Raw genomic sequence first — 18,562 nt, 5'->3', positions numbered from 1 at the left:
TCAGGAAAGCTATTGCATGAAATCAAACAATCACTGACACATGAAAAAGGCTTGCATAGTGAACAGTGCACAGCTCCTTGGATTGCTCCTGAGCTGAGATTAACATCTCTGTGTATTTTTGTGTGTTCTCCCTATGTCCACAGTTTTTTTCCATCTGGGTTCTTCAGGTTTCCTTCCATCTTGTAAAACCTGCCAGCATTCAATCAGCTATCCTAAAAACACCTCTGTGTAAATATGTATAAATGGTGTCGTGTGACCAGTCTAGACTCTATCTAGTCTGTATTTATGCCTGAAGCCTAGATTTCCTAGTATACGCTCCAGATCCACAGCAACCCTTAGCAGGACAAAGCAATTACTGAAAATGAATGAATGAAATATTGTGGACCACCAACATCAAGCCATTCAGGAGAAGGAGGTGTCTGTACTTGCCTGTTAATTCACAAAGTTCCACCTCGTGTTTTTTCAGGGTGTGGTTTCTCAGGAATACAAATGGAAGGGTTGTATTTTTTTTTTTAAGTTTTTTTTAATGCTTCTTGCAAAGCATTAACTATCACTAACATCACTAACTATTCTTTCAACCTGGCAGAGTAATCTGTTTACTTAAATAAAGTTATATTTTTTATAAAAATAAAGCATTTTTAAGTCCTTTGCTTATCGTGAGAAATTACCCATTGTTGATTTTGGCAATTACAAAAACAAGTAATGCCTGTAATTAAAACGTGACATAAACCTAGTTTACAAGCCCTAGTGTTCAAGGTAGTTTTCAATTTAGACATTTTACATTCTCCACTTGTTTTCTATTTAAAACACAACATTGTGCTACATTAGAGATTAACGCTTTTTACCAACACGATTCACTAACAATGCACACAAAATCTAAAATATTAAAACATATGTGACACTGTTAATGTCTAACACGTTTTAAATATCACCTTCAGTATTAACAGAGTTAATACAAGCTCAGTCGAAAAGGTGAGCCGGTAAAGTTCCCTGCAGTCCAGCTGAAAAAACATAAAGTTGTGAGGGCGTAAGAATAACTCTCTCCTCTCTTTCTGCCCTCCAGCAGCCAGCGGCACTGAGCCAAGATGTCAAAATCACCTGGATGAAGCCAAGACGAGCAGCCGGAGTGCATGAGCTCTGGGGAAAGCAGCGCAGTTTCCATTCAGAAAATCTCATCAGGCCACTGATGCTGAGCCACCAGGCCTCTAGTCAAGGCTACATGTGGCGCTTCAAGTTAAGATCATATGTTTGTGTCTGTGTGTTTCTCTAAAATGATATGGAAGGGAAATGTGGATTTGAAAGAAACAGCTGGTGAAAATTTTGGCGCCGTCTTCAGCGTTGACTGTTTTGATTGATTGCACTGATTTCCTTCTAAAATGCCGAATGATCATTACACCTGGTCCTAGTCATGTTGACGAATATTCGCTGCACTCATCTAGCATGCCAAGTCATTAACAAAGTGACAGACTAATCAAAAGCCATTACATTATACGTTCCACCTCCTGCTTCTGTCATGTGTCAGATGAATGTGCTATCACAAAAGTACACACTGGCAAATAATCCAGCCATTGTTTGATAGTGTTCGAGTCCTCTGTTTCCCCTCACAGGGTGGAAGAGAAGAAGATTGATGCCGGGTTGTCACTGGTAGGAAGTGTGTACAGCTAGGCCTCGTTGCAATCCGTGTCCTTATGAGCGGGGCTCGGCTGGACACTGCATAGTTTGGCAGTCTGTATTCAGATGGGAAGCGCTTTAATGATGAGAACCCATCCCACAAAAAAGCGCTTCCCACCAAAACTGAGCACTGAGGCCTGCACATTTACTCTGTCTCTTTTCTCTATGTCTGTGAGCGCATAGCACGTAAGCTGCATAGCACTGCATGACTTTCTAAATGGACCTATACAAATCTAGTCACAGAAAGTGCAAAGTGATATTTTGCAATAAAAAATACTTGGATTTGCACATATAAAGTTTGCCAGAGCTTGAATTTTTTTATTGTGTTTTTTTTATTTTTTCAAGTGTAACTTGAAAAGTGCACATGGGTATAATTTACTCTATCATCACAAATCTCACAAAACTGGTGTGTTTTATTTATAAGATAGAGATTATTTGCACATATTATTATATAGTTCATATTAGAAATGTACATTATTTTTTAGCAAATGATGTCAATACCAATTCCAAACTAGCCAATTAGCTTTAATTATGTGCTAGTTTACAAAAGGGTAGCTTTAAATTTGGCTGCTAGATTAAACACATATAACAAAGCTGACTAGCATACCCTAATACACATTTCACACAATATGATATACAGTACCACTAAGTTTCTGTTAACTTACAAAATATAATGTTGCCATTTTAGCTACCTAACTTGTCCACTGTGTTACAAAATACAACATCCTTGACTACCGATTAACCCGATATATAGATATAATATTAGTTAGCATGCTATCAAACGTGTCTACTAAAAAAAAAAAAACTTTTAAACATTCAATCATATCTTTTATCACTACAGTTATATTATTGGATTGCATGGTAACTATAGCAACAGTACACTATATTTTGCAATAAAAAACAAGCCCCTAGCAAAATAGCTACCCAAAAATAAAGGAAAAAAAAAAATACATTTGCTCTAAACCTATCTTAAACCAAGTCTGCCTGGAAAGATTGTTTCTCTGTAATTGAATGTACAGTAATTGAAAGCTTCACAGCTTTGAATGTTTTTTTTTTTTTTTTTTTTAGAAAAATCATCAACACATTAACTTCACATGATAGTTGAAATGAGAGCTACTTACTGTTTTCGGAATTGTTTTAGGAAGCTTAGAATTTACTTCCATGTAAACAACCAAGCCAATATTTCATTAACATTCAAGAATATGGATGTGAACTTAAATAAATTTACTTCCATACATACATTAAAGTCTAGAACTTGTACACAGATTGTAAATTAAATAGTAATCTTCAATTTACTGTGTAACAGAAAATTTGTATGGCTGCCACAGTTAAACCTGTTTTGGTGTAAAGGAAAGCTAAAGAGGTAACATTAGCTGAGCTAACTACTTATCTGCTAACATTAAAGCAGTTCCCCATATTGTATAAATAGCTTAGCTAATGGTGCTAAAGATGCCAGGTCTGTTTTATGGGCTGAAACTGCAAACATTACCATTCCTGTGCACTACTAATGGCGTACTGAATGAAACGTGCTGACTCATCAGTGCTGTTCCCTTAATTATGCTTAATTTAAGGCTTATGTAACATGTGCCTTTTAAGTTTGATGTTAAAATGCAAAGGATCAAAGGTGAATGCATCCTGATGAAAGCCATTAAAGCCTGTATATCTTGAAATTGTGACTCAGAAGAGAGAAAGATTATAGAAGAGGAGAAATCTTCTGTCATTTTCTACACAATGTTACTAGAAGCCTATAATAAACTCATCCAAACCGTTCCAGTGTGATTCTCTTCTCTTCAGTCTGAGAATTACTGTGAATCCTGTATTCAGTCAGATACTGTAGGCAAAAGACTAAGCTTCATTATTATTACTTTTCATTGCTCAGCAAACCTTTTGTACACAATAGTCACACTTTTCTATCTACCCAGTAAAGTTTTAAGATTAAAAGTGTGTTTTATTGTGCTTTATCAAATTATATAATTTATTATATATTATACGACTTTTGTCTCATTTACAGTACCGTTAAAGCTAGCTTTTAGCAGTTTGTTTGCTTTGCATTCCCTATAATAATCTCTCCATATATATTAAGTAGAATATATATAGAATATATTAATTATTTAGGTCTTATAACATTACCTACACATGAAATTATTTATAGGGTTTTCCTAAGTGCCAGTTTAACTGATTCCAGGACAGCTTTAATCTCTCATTTTAAACAGAATTGCTCACTTTGTTTTTTCTTGGATGAAACTTCCTCAATCGCTCAGACTGTATGATTGGGTGAAAACTCACAAGTGTACTTTCAAGTAATATGTAATTAATGCTCAAGTAAAATACAGTCATTAACAAATATATAACAAGAATAAGATTTATTTACATACTGTATATATATGCATTTTCTTCTATTTTAGTCCAATCAAATCTAGACCCGGTACACTGATAGAATACAAATGAACAAATCATCTTCGGTGTCCTGTGATGTACATACTTATAACACAGTTCTGTTGAAGTGAATTCTCAACTGTGGTTGAAAGGTGTAGATTAATTTTCTATAAGAGGAGCTCCTACAATAGTTTAAACTATAGGCTTATATTAATGCACTAGCTCTAATACAATATCATCTCTGTAGTAACAGCTGAGACACAGGAACGTGTCTCAGCTCCACTTAAACTAAGCCTAATTATAAACAAATTAAAAACATGTTAATTAGCAAAGAAACAAAAAATGATAGTCGATGAAACTGTGAAGCTTTCTGTAAGCAGACATTTATTTAACATTTATGTAAGGAGCCCCATTATCAGAAAATGTATTCCACATGGGAAACATGACAAACATTAAAAAATTTTCCTTCCAGGCTAGTGAATTAACACCTGTTTATACCATTCCCCAACATTAAATGTAACTATAAATGGAGAGAAAAAAAGAATAAATAAAGAATTATTGCAATTTTGATAGATTTTTGTATAAACAAATAAACAAACAAATAAAACTATTGCTATAATTATAATTCAGATAGACCAGTGAACATACCATCAAGTTTATTACTAGCCTCCATGTCTGCATAAGAAGAACATTTAGGGTTTACAAACAAAGCCAAAACCTGCCATTTCTTCATGACCATTTGTTCTGTTTCACATAAAGAACACCCGCTGAGAGATTTCAGTGAGAAACCACCAGCATGTCTGCCACAGCGCCACCCTACACAGCAGTGGTGCACTAAATGAGGCGCTTTGCTGCAGAGTGGCAAGAGACTGCATGCCACGTCACTCACACTGCCAATGGGCTGTGAAAGGCAAGCTGGAGAGGACAGGCCGAGTGCTAATAAGAAATGCCAACACAAACAGGCGGGCGGGCCAGCCAATCCCTCGGCTGTCACCGCAATACTTCACACTGTCTCCACTTACAAGACGAACCCTCTGGAAGTTGAGGAAGATTTTAAAGGTGTGATAAATTTCAAACTGCCAGCATACACACAATAAGGTAAAGGACCTACCTACAGAGATTTGTGTTGCGGGATTATTTTAAGTAGTTTCAATTGGTAGCCTTCAGGCTTCATGTGCACTACAGTGATATCCTGTGTCCTAGGCAGGAGCTGTCAGTGAAATTGCTGAAAGCTTGCTTATGACTAAAAATACAATACTGAGAAGGACAAGGAGTTGGTTATCATGTTTCTTACACATACTTCAACTATGGAGCAGGATCAAGTATCTTTCAAATTTAATATTTTCCAAGCCATAAACTGAAAAGTGTGTTGAGATTTTAATTTTTTTTTTCCAAGCAGCTATGCCAATTGAATATGAAATAAATAGCCGCTGTCGTCTTTTTGCAAAACATTTGCAAAAATGACCTCAAAATATGTATTATTAGGAAGAACATTTCATGGTGTTGTTGTTGTCATCCTTTGGCTGCTCCCTGTTCTGGGTCACCACAGCAGATCATCCGATCTACATATCTGAGTGTGGCACAGGTTTTTTCATCACCGGTTTCCCTTCCTGACGCACTCTTCCTATTTTATCCTTGCTTATGGCCGGCACTGAGAGTTAACCCCTCAGTGGTTGGGATGGTTCCCTGCCCAGGAATCAAAACCTGCTGCTCAACCACCAGCAAATAGAACAAACAATTTAATACTAATACTAATATTTTGCTTTCCATACAAAAAATATCAAGCCTCATGATCAGAAGATGCTCCTGATATCCTGAGTCATACGGTGAAGTTTAAATAACCTTAATTTCTGCAGCTGTAGACCTAATAATAATACTCAATATATTTTCCTTACATTATCTTTTCCCAAATTATTTAGGGGTCCAGGAACCGAAGTTGCTTGGACGTAATTGTTTATTCCAGTATTCTTTTACTGTATTACATATCGTTTTATATACTGGCTCATCAAACTACTCAGAATCTGAATAACCATCAAAGCATGTTGATATTTGCAAAAATTTTGCCACCACATGCCAATCAGCTCTGCACAGATTAATTTACTCAAACTGGTTGAGCAGCAGCTCGTTACATCTACATTATGATCATCCATGCAGAGAAAGGTCAAGTTCATACAACTTTCGGTGAAATCCTAGGTCATTTTTCCTGATGATTATTCTCCATGTTAACAGTGATGAGCAAAAGGTGACTAAACCCCACAGACTGCCACTTAGGGAAAGATCTTTCTTTGAAATGTATGCAAATTTGGTCAAATTATAGCTTCTAGTCAGCTGTATATAGAAATAAAAAATAAAAAGCATTCTCTATCACATAACCTAGCCAGGTTATGAAGCAAACACCGAGGTAGGGATCTGGACAACATCACCAAGATCTCTGATTAAAAATAACTGTAGATTTACATGTGAACCTCCAGCAGAATTATCAGCAATGTCTCCAGAGAAAACCTCCAACACAGCAAGATACATCCCATAGACTGTACTGGCCTAGGTTTCACACAGATACATACTGTACACACACACTGAAATTCATGCAGCATAGTGGCTGATTGTTGATATTATTTCAGTGTCCCAGAGGTACACCTTACTTGTCTAAAGCCCAGACTCCACATCCTGACCGGCTCAATTCTTTTGTACGCCCTCCAACCTGAGTGCATGGGGACTTCCAGTGGCGACAGAAGATTTATGAAGCCCCTGTCACCTAGGGTTAACCCCCGCCACCTTCTACCGCAAGGATTCCTTCTAAAAACAATAACATCCAGACCTGCTGGCCTCCGGGACGCCCCACTGTGCCACTGACGTGATCTGTTTGTCCTAGTGATTGCTGCTGTCTGCAGTCGCTAACGGATCGCTGTCACCACCGTGTCAGCTAGGGAAAATCTCCACACACTCAAAAGTACAGAGTGTTATCTTTTGGAGCAAGATTTTAATCAAACATTTCCGGTATTTGTAAAAGAATTTGTAAAACATTTTGTTTGTTAGATAAAGAGTGTTTAAACACCATCTCTTAGCTGAACAGTCAAATGTTAATGAACATTGGACATTGTGATGTAATCATTGTGGGTTAATAACAGAATGATGCTCTCTGATAGTAAAATTAACCTATAAGTACTTATGAGTAACAACCTGATAAGAAAGCAAGTGTGCTTTTTTTAAAATAAGAAAAAAGCTTCAGCTCATATGTGTAACAAATTATATAACAAATGCAAATAAGGCATGTAATAAGAAATACTACAGATAAAGAATTATGTGTGAATAATATACAACATAACTCTTTTACATAACTCTTATATAACTCTTGTAAATACACTGTTATTATATAGTAAATTGCCCTGCACATTAAATTGCCCTGCACATTGTCTATACAGACAAAAGTATGTGTCCCCTGAGTATTGAACATTCCATTCCAAAACCATGGGCATTAATATTGACTTGTTGCTGCTTTGCTGCTATTAAAGCGTCCATTCTTCAGGAAGGCATTGCACTAGTTTTGGAGTGTGGCTATGGGGATTTGTACCCCACATTCAAACACAAGAGTTTGGGCACTGATGTCAGAAAAGAAAAAATGACATAGGCTTAGAGTTTTAGTTCATCCTAATGGTGAATAGTGGGGTTGAGGTCAGGGCTCTCTGCTGGACCCCAGAGTTCTTCAAATGCAGACTATGTAAATCCTGTTTTTGTGGCCCACAGTTTGTGCACAGCATGACAATGCCCCTGGACATTGGAAAGGGCATTTTGGGGTGTTTAACCAAATCATGGTATGGTGACAAGACACATATACTAATACACAAACCATTAACTTTGGTTCAAAGATTGCCAATTTAAGATGAATGTAAACCTTGGTTGGTCCTACAAACCATCTACTGATTTTCAGTAAGCCTTGAAGAAGACATAAGAACAGTGTCTATGTAGAACCTGCATAGAAGTATTTTCTCCTTTCTCCTCCACTATTATTTTCTCTGATTATCTACACTATTGAAATGAAAGAGACTACAATGGCTTTCCTTTTCACAGCTGCTTGTGGACAGGTTGTCATGCCGAGGTCTCCAGAGAACTTTCTGGATATAGAAGCAGGAAAAAAGCAGAGCTGGTCCATGTCAGGGTGCATAAGAGAGAAAACAACCAGAAACAGCACGGCTACAATCAAGTCATACTTAACTCCATTTGAATTCTTCCTGACCAAATCCAGAATAAATGCCATACAGGTTAGGGGCCCTGAGACTTTCTGACAGCATTTTTAAATTGGTTCTTATTCTGAAATTAGACAAAAAACAAAGCACCAAATCAACCCTCAAATGCAACAAAGCATTGACAAGATTCCAGGCAGAGCTATAAACCATGTTTGTCCTGCATATTGCTCAAGACTAGCAGTGTGTGGTCAGACCGGAGAGTGTGTAGGGGTCAGACACACATGCAGCTGCAGTGTACGACTCAGATCTGCTCCAGAGGAAGACGACAAAGAAAGCACCAATAACTGGAACATTTGGAACATACACCGAGAGCAGTTGGAAAATCATGTAACAGATGGAAAATAAGGCAGATGACTTATTGACTTGTCATATATTCCAAAGCTACAAATAGAAAATGCAACAAACATACTGACATTTTGACTGATCATTGACTTTTATATTAATATTGTTTATACAATATGTTTATACCAGTGCTGTGGAATTCTCGATTCTGATTAGTCAGATGGTGTTGATTAATTTTCTGTAACAGCAGCGTTAATGCACTCATTTGAATATGTTACTATAGAATATCTTTAATGTAGTAACTACTTAAACAGAAGCCTGTATAAAAGATGCAGTACATTAAAATGTGTGTAATTGTTAAATTGTAAAGATTTGTTTATTTATTTATTTATTTTGGAGGTTTCTACAGTTTCAGTGATTTGTAAGAGTCAAAAGGAAAGACGTCTGAAAGACGTTTCAGACTCTGGAAAGTCTTCAAAGGTTTTTTGCAGTTTCTCAGTAACATGAATTTGTTTTACTGATTTCTAAATGAAGCAAAAATGTTTAAAGCTTCTATAACTTATGTGATAACAAGAGCTAACATTTTGCAAAATAAAATATAACTATATATGTTGTAATCTTTGGCAACTTGCTGGGGTATTAAAGGTATAACCCACTTTGGTCTGGCTATATTACACAACCTCATCACTGATTACAAGATCCCTACATTAATTACAGTTTTTTTCTATATAAAATAGAATAAAATGGATTCTTTATAATCTACACTTTATATACAGAGAGCTGAACCCTCGACCCATTATGTAAAACAGTACACAGTTCTCACCTAAACAATATTCTATCATTTTGAACTGATTTTCAGAAAGGATGTAGGACATACTGAGCTTGACTTTAAACCTAGACTATTTCTCATATTACAGTAATGTCTTCTCAATACTGATGGCATCAGAAAAGAAAGGGTTTCACTTAAAAGCACTGCCTTACTTCTTTTCCATTTCCAAACAAATAAGGGCCACTTTTAAGTGTTTTACATGAAGGGGAAAAAATGAAATTCCCATTAAAATAAATAAAATAAGTCTTCATATTTCACAATGGCACTAATTGGGGTCTGGGTGGTTTTATGATAGTCATATTTTTGCCTTTTGTCTGTTGCTTTGCTCAAAATAAAGATTTATTGCCTGCATGTGCAAAAAGAAAAGGATTTTAGATAAATATTCCCATGCTCCACTGGAAGCTAAATTGAGTATGAAAACCAGTTTGAAGCCATTTGTGTCAAAGTCAGAAAATGGCAACGCTACACTCACAGGATTCGATTTTAGCAAACTTGGCATACGCTTGTGTCTATTGAATTGGCGGCTTAAAATTACACCCCGACCATTCACAAAATAATGCTCCCTTTCCCTGAATCAATATTACACTAGTGCAATGTTTTTCTTAATAAGAAAGCATTCGGGTAATAAGTGGAGTTTATCATACACTTCATCATATACAGTAACCTCCCATCTGCATCTGCATTATTGTGAACATGTGGCTTTAATGCACTTACACTATAGTCAATAGTCTATAAATAATCCACTGCACTGATATTAAACAGATAAAAGGCCTTTATGTCTTTAGTAGAAGTCATGTCCAATCCTGTGATATTCAAGAATGATGATGGAACAGGAAAGCCAGACAAATAATTTCCTTCAACTTCAAAAATTGTACAAATTGGAGACAGGAGACCGCTGATATAAATGGCATTTCCTAATTTACCATCATGCACTCTGGACAATGGAAAACATAACATGACAACCACAAGCACCTCATCACTCCACTCCATCTCAGTGACGTCTGGAGAGACATGATTTTAATAATGTACTGGTGTGCTATTCGAATTAAATGCGAACTAGCCTAAATTGAGGTTACATAAACATGCACTTAACCCTCGCAAGAAAGACCAATGACCACTATTAGCTACAGCGGTAAGAAATGAGGCCGGTAAGCTTGCCTTTGACATAATGGTTATATTTATCTTTAACAGAAATGTTGTAATGGGCAGCAGTATTGGCTCAGGAATGCAGCTGCCTGCCTGTTTTGCTGGCGACTTAAAGGAGTGTTTTCCGCTTAAGCATACCGTTAAGACTAGATCACATTTGCTTCAAGGAAATGTCCAAAAAACATTGTAGCGATAAAAATAGATCTATAGATGAGTTTTGAAGTGACGGATTTATAGACAATGGTTTGCATGGATTTGTAAAGGCTAACACCTAATATCCTTACCATGCCTTAACGTTCCTGAAGTCATTTCCTGGACTTAGTTCCTCTAATTGTTCTGTAGTATGACATACTATAGCTACTTTTTTTTTATTATTTCACATAGGCTTTTTATTTTCTTGAGTATGAAATTTTGCCATTCGTTCCAGTGAATAATTCTTTTAAGGAACAATCAGAAAAGGATCATATACATGTAATATAAACGTGAATCCTTGAACATACTACAAAGTCTAAAGGACAGAAATGCTTCAAGTACATTTTGTACTTGACATTGCACAACATTTGCAGATATATAATTTACATGTAATACTAATTTTAAGACTTTCAAAATTTTAAGACTTTCAAAATTTTAAAAATTTCAGTGTGTCTAAATAAAGCATAAGAAGAGACTGTTAGAACCTTCTATATTATATATGAGCCCCAACACAATAAGCTGCATATGAGTGCACTTTAATATGTACTTTATTTAATTTGCAAATGAGACAAATATAATCCTCTGGCTTTACCTATAAACGTATGGCTTTTATTTGCATGACGTACCATGACTACATCGATGAAGCCAGTAGTATCCGAAGTCCACACCTAGGAACGCTAGCCACCAAGTCCAAGCTGAGTCCCAAGGTAACTCCAATATGTGGAAGTTGTTCCAAATATATATGTAACTGGAAACCTCCAAACTTCTCACAAAGAGCCTGAGAATAACACAATATACAATTGACACAAAGATTAGTTGCTAAGAAGTTTTCAACATTTATAGTGTTTACAATAAAAAATACAGACACCATGTTATCACTGCCATGCATTGATCAAGCTCTTACACTTGTAATGTAAAATACTTCTTCTGATCTATCAATTAGAATTTCAATTTATTTTTATTTCATTATCTAAAAATTGCCTTATTCATGTTTTTTTAATAAAGAAAAATCGAATTAAATGTTTGATGCTTAAAACAAAAACTACTATAAAAAGCAGGAAACAGCAGGAAACTACATCTTCTAAGCATCTTAGGGAATCTAATACATTTCTTCTGGGAAGTTTAATTGTCTCACTTTAAACTGTATTTGTTGGTATAAAAAAGCATAAAACCTCACAGTTTTTTTTTGTCTGAAAATTGTTCATTTCATAGTATAATTATTTATTTAGTTTTACTTTTATTACACAAATACATGTATTGTACTGTATTTGATTTGTGCTTTATTTTTTAGATTTTTACTTTAACTCTTCTGAGTTTAATCCTACAGTAGTTTTATTTTCTTGTGCATATTTTTGTTTCTATATTTTCACTTCATTTTTTTAAATTGTATCCACTGAAATCAATTACATTACTTACACCATTAAATAGGCTTACTCAATATACAGTGCATGAATACATGAATGAAACATGATTTATAAATAAAGTTTTTTATTATCATTAAAGAATTTCATCATTAAATAGAAAAATCACTCACTGAGTAATACAGAGCATAAAATCAAAGCTAAAGCAATGTGACTAACTCACTGGGGCATTTGGGACATCATGCCTGCTGACAGAGATGTGGTCCCATCATTAATTTGGATAGGAATGTTCCCAGTCTTCAGCCAGCCCAGCAAAACCTCCAACAAGATCATTCCAACAAAGAATGGAGTGGCCTAAACAACACAACCATCAGGAATTGTCATTTTAATGGTTTGCTATTCTAAAGAGATCTTCTCTCTAAGATATTCCAACTGTAAGAGTAATAAGCTGAAGTTTTAGGTTAATACATTGAAGTAATGAGTTGAAGATTTGAAGCTGCTTTGTGACAATGCCCATTGTTAAAAAATTATAAATGCTATACAAATAAAATTGAATTGAATAGTGACATTTAAAAAAATAAAATGTGCCTTAAATCAAAATATTAGCACAAAAAAGATTTTTAATCTTACAGGCTTATGGGGTAAATTAAAGCATAAGCAGACCCAATATTTATGTTCATATTTCATAATTGCAAGCAGTATTAACAAAAGTGAACACCAATAATTCATACATCTGTGTGCTAATTCTTTATTTTTTATTTTTAGCTCATTATCCCTCAGTATAACTCACGGTGGCTTAGTGGTTAGCATGTTTGCCTCACACCTCCAGGGTTGGGGGTTCGATTCCCTCCTCCACCTTGTGTGTGTGGAGTTTGCATGTTCTCCGCATGCCTCGGGGGTTTCCTCCGGGTACTCCGGTTTCCTCCCCCGGTCCAAAGACATGCATGGTAGGTTGATTGGCATCTCTGGAAAATTGTTTGTAGTGTGTGATTGCGTGAGTGAATGAGAGTGTGTGTGTGTGTGTGTCTGTGTGTGTGTGTGTGCCCTGCGATGGGGTGGCACTCCGTACAGGGTGTATCCTGCCTTGATGCCTGATGATGCCTGAGATAGGCACAGGCTCCCCGTGACCCGAGGTAGTTCAGATAAGCAGTAGAAGATGAATGAATGAATGAATCTCCCAGTATAGTCTTTGTCCATTCCTGTCCACTGGCTAGTTTTCCTTTGTTGCACAACCGCTATTAATCTGGAAAGTGCTAACACATGTTTCCTCTGAGCACGACATCTTTTCATGTTACAGCTCATTCAATCTCACAATGCTTCAACACATTAACACGCTTTACCATCCACATATATTTATGTGGTAGATGTTTTCTTGTCTAATTTATGTATATTAATCAAGCAACAATGAAAGTATCTACCTGTTAAATAAGCTAAAATGGATACAGGTTTACACTGCTAATTTTCAACCAAAAGTTGGAAATTAGCTGGAACAAGGTACAAGGAACTCAACTGGAACAAGAAGCTCAGATAAGCAAAGAAAGCTAAACAAACTTGCAACAGAGCACAATATAGACGGTATCGCTTTGGTGGAAGTTACCAAAGAACGTGTACAGTAAATAGAATTATTTATATTAATATACTATTACTATAACACTATTACTGTTATATAAATTTGATTAGGTAATTGCTTTAAACTGTGAAGAGCATGAAATTTCAACTGAAATGTTATATCTGCAAAAATATAAATAATGGCCTAGTTGGACATCATGCAAGAGAAAAATATAAAATAATAAATAAATAAATAAATAAGTAAAATTAATAATAATGTTTTACTTTTGGAGACACTCCATACTGTGAAAAGAAATATCCAAGCATTGCTTTTATGTCCCTCACTAATCCTTAGGTCTGAAAATCTCAGTATATACCTTTATACACACACACACACTCACACACACACGCACACATGCTTATAAATAAAGCCAATCTTTTTCACTACTCTCTAATACTCAATCAGTTATTAGTGTAACCCAGTAGTCACTTTCCTTGTCTGTGAGGCTTAATGATAATGATGAGTAGTTTGTCAGAGCTTTTGTTCTTGTGTAACTGTTGACACACAACTACTGTAGTTATGGAGTGCCTCATTAATTTCAGAGTGAGTATTGGAATTGAGAATGACATTGCAGCTGATTTTTAGATATTTTCCAAGCCGTCATCACACCCCTGATGTTTTGATGTCAATGTTCTGAGCTGTTTCCCTAGAATAACAGTGGATTTAGACTTTTGGAGCCTAGTGTCATTAAAGAATCAGTGAGTACTCATTTCTAAGGAACAGTCCTGTATTTGAAACAACACTCTCTTTTCTTGTTTCTTATTCCTGTAGGAAGGTAAATTAATTCAAATCCATTATTGGGGCTCAACAGATAATATTTACTAAAGACATAGAATAGGAGGAATAGACAGATAATCGATATCTATCCATATAAATAGAAACTGGATGTAGGGTGTGTTTGTTTGTGGAAAGCTTTTTAAAAAGAGTCACATGGTATCTGGGTAAGACTAAAGGTCTCTTATGCCACACCCACTTCAGTTTATATTCACTTCAGTGAATAGTACGTTCCACATCTTTGTTTATAACGCTGTACAGTTAGCTGTGCTGAGAAGGAACTGGCTCAACTCAGAAAGACGTGTCAGGTCCCCCTTCGAGGTGTGGAATGTGAGACATATGCACTTACACACGCAGACACACACACACACACACACAGTAAGGTACAGCAGATACAGCCTATATTGTTCTTACTGTTTTCTTACAGTATGTTGAACATGTGTGCCCATGTTTAAGTCTCTTTAAGGGGACCGATTGCTCCTATAATAGAAAGAATATGTGAACTTTTTAAATAATGTAAAAACCAAACAGACATTTCTTTAATAAAAAAACCTGAAAGTGCCTTTTTTGTTTACTGAGTTAAGATTAGGTTCATGTATATGTGAATAGAAATACCCCCACAAAGACAGAATTGCAAACGTGGCTTTCTGTATGTATAAAAACACTCCAGGGCAGGATTTACCACTCGGGACCCACAACACTACACATAGCCCCACATCTGGCTGGGGACTGTGAGACAGCACGGCATAACCTGCAAACAGAGATCTGTCTGAATCAATATGGAGTTCAATATAAACAGGGTTTTCACTTATTAATTCTATATTATATTGCATTATAAGAGCTAAAGTTTTATATTGACCTGAAAAAATGTCAGTGTGAAAAAGTCAGCAGTTTTGATTTAACTTTTTGGGATACATTTCTACAATTCATAGTTTTTTCATCCTTAAAAAACTTTATCCCATCGATCATTTATATTGGGTGGTGTGGAGTTTCTTTTATACAGCACTTTTTTTCAGGCAGTAAGATATTCAGGGCTTGTGAAAATTGTTGAGGGAACCTTAATGGTTTTATAGAAAGCTTTGTCTGTGGATGCCGATCTTGTCAGGAAAATTACATATGCAAAGCAGATGTTGGGGTTTTTAACCTTTCTCTCTTCTTTCGGATCAGTTCTTTTTAAGCATCTTTTTATTTGAGATCTGATCACATTTCCCATCAAAATTTGTTTTATAATAGCCGGATGTTTTATATTATTTCATTTAGTCTGACTTTCAAATGTGGGTAAAATGATATACAACAATGTGTATTTGACTTTCTTTTTTGTCTTATAAAAGCCAGCACACAAAAGTGAACATACAGTACAGATGCTTGCAGACTGGTATTAAAATAAAGTAGTTGAACAAAAGTGAGTAAAGTTATTCACAGCATGTTTGTGGCAACATTACAACAATTCAGATCCCTGCTGTGTGGTTAATTGTTCGTTCCCAAGTGTTTATATAGGCCTATTGAAAGATTAACCTTTCTAGCTTAAATTATAAACATGTGTTGACTTGGTTACAGCCAAACCCAAAACACACCCACAATTAAAATGTGAGGGGGCTTTAAATGTGAGAAACTACACAAATTTGCATTTGCTATGGCATCTAGTGCAACATAAAGTGCTTCAGACAAGAGAAGTCTTAGTGTCTGAAAACAAATGAATTAGATTGCAATTTAGGCTAAAAATAGTGATAGTACGCAAGGCAACTGTGGCAGACCTCAGATAGTTTTGGACTGGAGGGCGAATCCTCTGCTCATATTCTGACACTCAGAAACGATTTTGTTTCAAACCCCATACTCCCATTTCCCAGATGTGGTGTCACGATTTATGACCGGTACACGCAGCCAGCAATTACAACTAACATACAGATTCATTTCAAGCATTTTCTACTGTCAAAGATACGACTGACTCTGCTGTTCGATTTTACTTTAATTGTATGCTGCTCCAAAAGTGAAAGGAAAACTAGAAGTTGGAAGATCTTACATTTTCCTGTTATTAGTCCTCAACAATTACTCATGCTGATGAAGTCTCTTGTAATTGCAGGTAGAGTAAAAGTAATGATGAAAATGCACGTCAGATCTGCTATGTGAGCAGAACACACAATATTAATTGTAATACAATTGTAATAGTTCAAAGTGAAATATTTTCAGAATGTAAAATCAGTCAAACAGAAATAAATCCCTCATCAGTCTGAAATAAATAATTAAAGCCCTTCTTTTAATAAAGAAATAAACTACAAAGGCCTGACAGAGCAAAAAGCCCTTAATGATCTTTTTTCAGAAATTGTCTCAAATTGGTAAACTTCTGGCCATTTTAATTTATTTTGATAATATTAGTAAAATTGTAATAATGTACTTAACACTCCCCCAAACACACACATTTGGTTTAATTAGCAACGAGGTTACATTGGCAATGATCTACATAATACATAAATGAAAAATCTAAATAATAGCTCATTTTTTGTTAGATAATGACTAACAAATAATTAAATAGCTAAAGTGTAAAAGCAGTAACATTTCTGCTAACGATTTCTTGCAGATTCTGACATATTTGCTCTGCCATAATTTCCCTAACGCTGCCATAATTTCCTGTAATTTAAAGCACTGGTCTTGTAGCCCTAAGCAAAGTTCAGTGTGAGTTCTCACATCTATTAACAGTGTTAGGTTCAGGCAGATCTGCCGTGACTGGGACTAAAATATAAGCTATAGGTGAAAGCTCACATATCCACACTGCTACAAGAGTGAACCTCACCCCATATTGGAAATGGTCTATGATCCACTTTCTTGGAAATTTCAACAGGTTCATTTCTCATAATACGTAGTACAAACACTGCAATATCCCAAGTGACTTTATTCAAACACCTGCAATTATGGAGAGTCCAGGTGTAGGGGAGTTACTGATTTTCTCACCCAATTCACTACAAACCAGCATAAACTGTAATTTGTCAAATGAATGCTAAAGCATAAACCGGTATAGATGTTACAAATTATAAACCAATGAAGCCTAACATGATTTCAACAACCAAAAAAAGGAAAGAAAGTAAAAGTCAGACTGTCAAAACTGCTTACTGAGTTATTCATGCAGCACTGTATGTTACCTCCAGGTTTCTCAGGTCTCTCTGATTTACCTCTGAAATGATGTCTATCTTGATTTTTATACCAGATATTATTTACTGTAGGTGGTTCTCAGCACAGCAAATACACTGATATAACAGTGACCTCTTTGTGCCTGTGAGTGGTGCTGGTACAAATTAATCAGGTGCAGTGGCTTTACCGGAGGTTTATTAAGCAATGTGGGTCATATTTAGATCTGGAGACTGAAGTTATGTCAACATTTGCTTTGGGAAAGTTACGTGCATTGAGAGTCAGGTTTCTTAGCTGCTTATGTCAATTTTCTGGGAGCTTCCAGATTATGCAAATTACCTGTGTGCAGTTAACACCTCTGAGGTTTTCAGAGATTATGGGAGTACACCAAGGCAAGGTGATTCAAAAGCATCTAGACCTCACCTTGTAACAGAAGAACTTGCCTTTAAGCCTGAAAAATCATTGGAGGTTTTTTCATTGCTTTCAAATGTAATACAATATAACATATATGCAAGAGATATATTCAGTGCAGTCATATATGAATTAGAAGATGACAAGCACAAACCTCTATAATAGGAGTCTATCAAATGTTGCTGAATGAACAGCCCTAATAGTACTTATCACATAATGAAAATCACTTAATGAAAACAAATTAAAGATGTCACAAGATAATAAATCAAGATCAATTCTGGTATTTATGCCAATTAAGCGCTAAGTAGGTTCAGTGGGTTTAGTGTACTTTACAAGCCACTTCATTAGATACCTATAGTACCATTTTAAATTGTCTAAATGTGTATATTGTCTTATATCAATTTATAGCACTTATGTTGGGTATATAGGACCAGACACAGTACCATGTCAGTGTCACTGCTATAAAGTGAATGCCCAACCACTTAATAACGTCTGCTCACCGTTGGTTCCCCTTTAACCCGTTGAAACAACACATAGCGCATAGCAA

The 18,562-nt window shown here is 35.8% G+C and overlaps 1 protein-coding gene across 1 annotated transcript in view; it reads right to left on the bottom strand.

Annotated features, from left to right (window-relative positions):
• The window catches only part of agmo (alkylglycerol monooxygenase), a 41,568-nt gene that overhangs the window by 22,052 nt on the left and 954 nt on the right, over positions 1 to 18,562 (bottom strand). Inside the window, exons 2-3 of the mRNA XM_060888371.1 lie at positions 12,325 to 12,455; positions 11,367 to 11,518 (exon numbers count right to left, since the gene is read on the bottom strand). Of these exons, the coding sequence (XP_060744354.1) occupies positions 11,367 to 11,518; positions 12,325 to 12,455 (283 nt within the window). The remainder of the gene's footprint in view (positions 1 to 11,366; positions 11,519 to 12,324; positions 12,456 to 18,562) is intronic.

Source organism: Tachysurus vachellii, chromosome 15, assembly GCF_030014155.1.
Source record: "Tachysurus vachellii isolate PV-2020 chromosome 15, HZAU_Pvac_v1, whole genome shotgun sequence".
Lineage (NCBI taxonomy): Eukaryota > Metazoa > Chordata > Actinopteri > Siluriformes > Bagridae > Tachysurus > Tachysurus vachellii.
The sequence above is the reverse complement of the archived record's forward strand: the minus strand, read 5'-3'. Positions and strand labels throughout refer to the sequence as shown.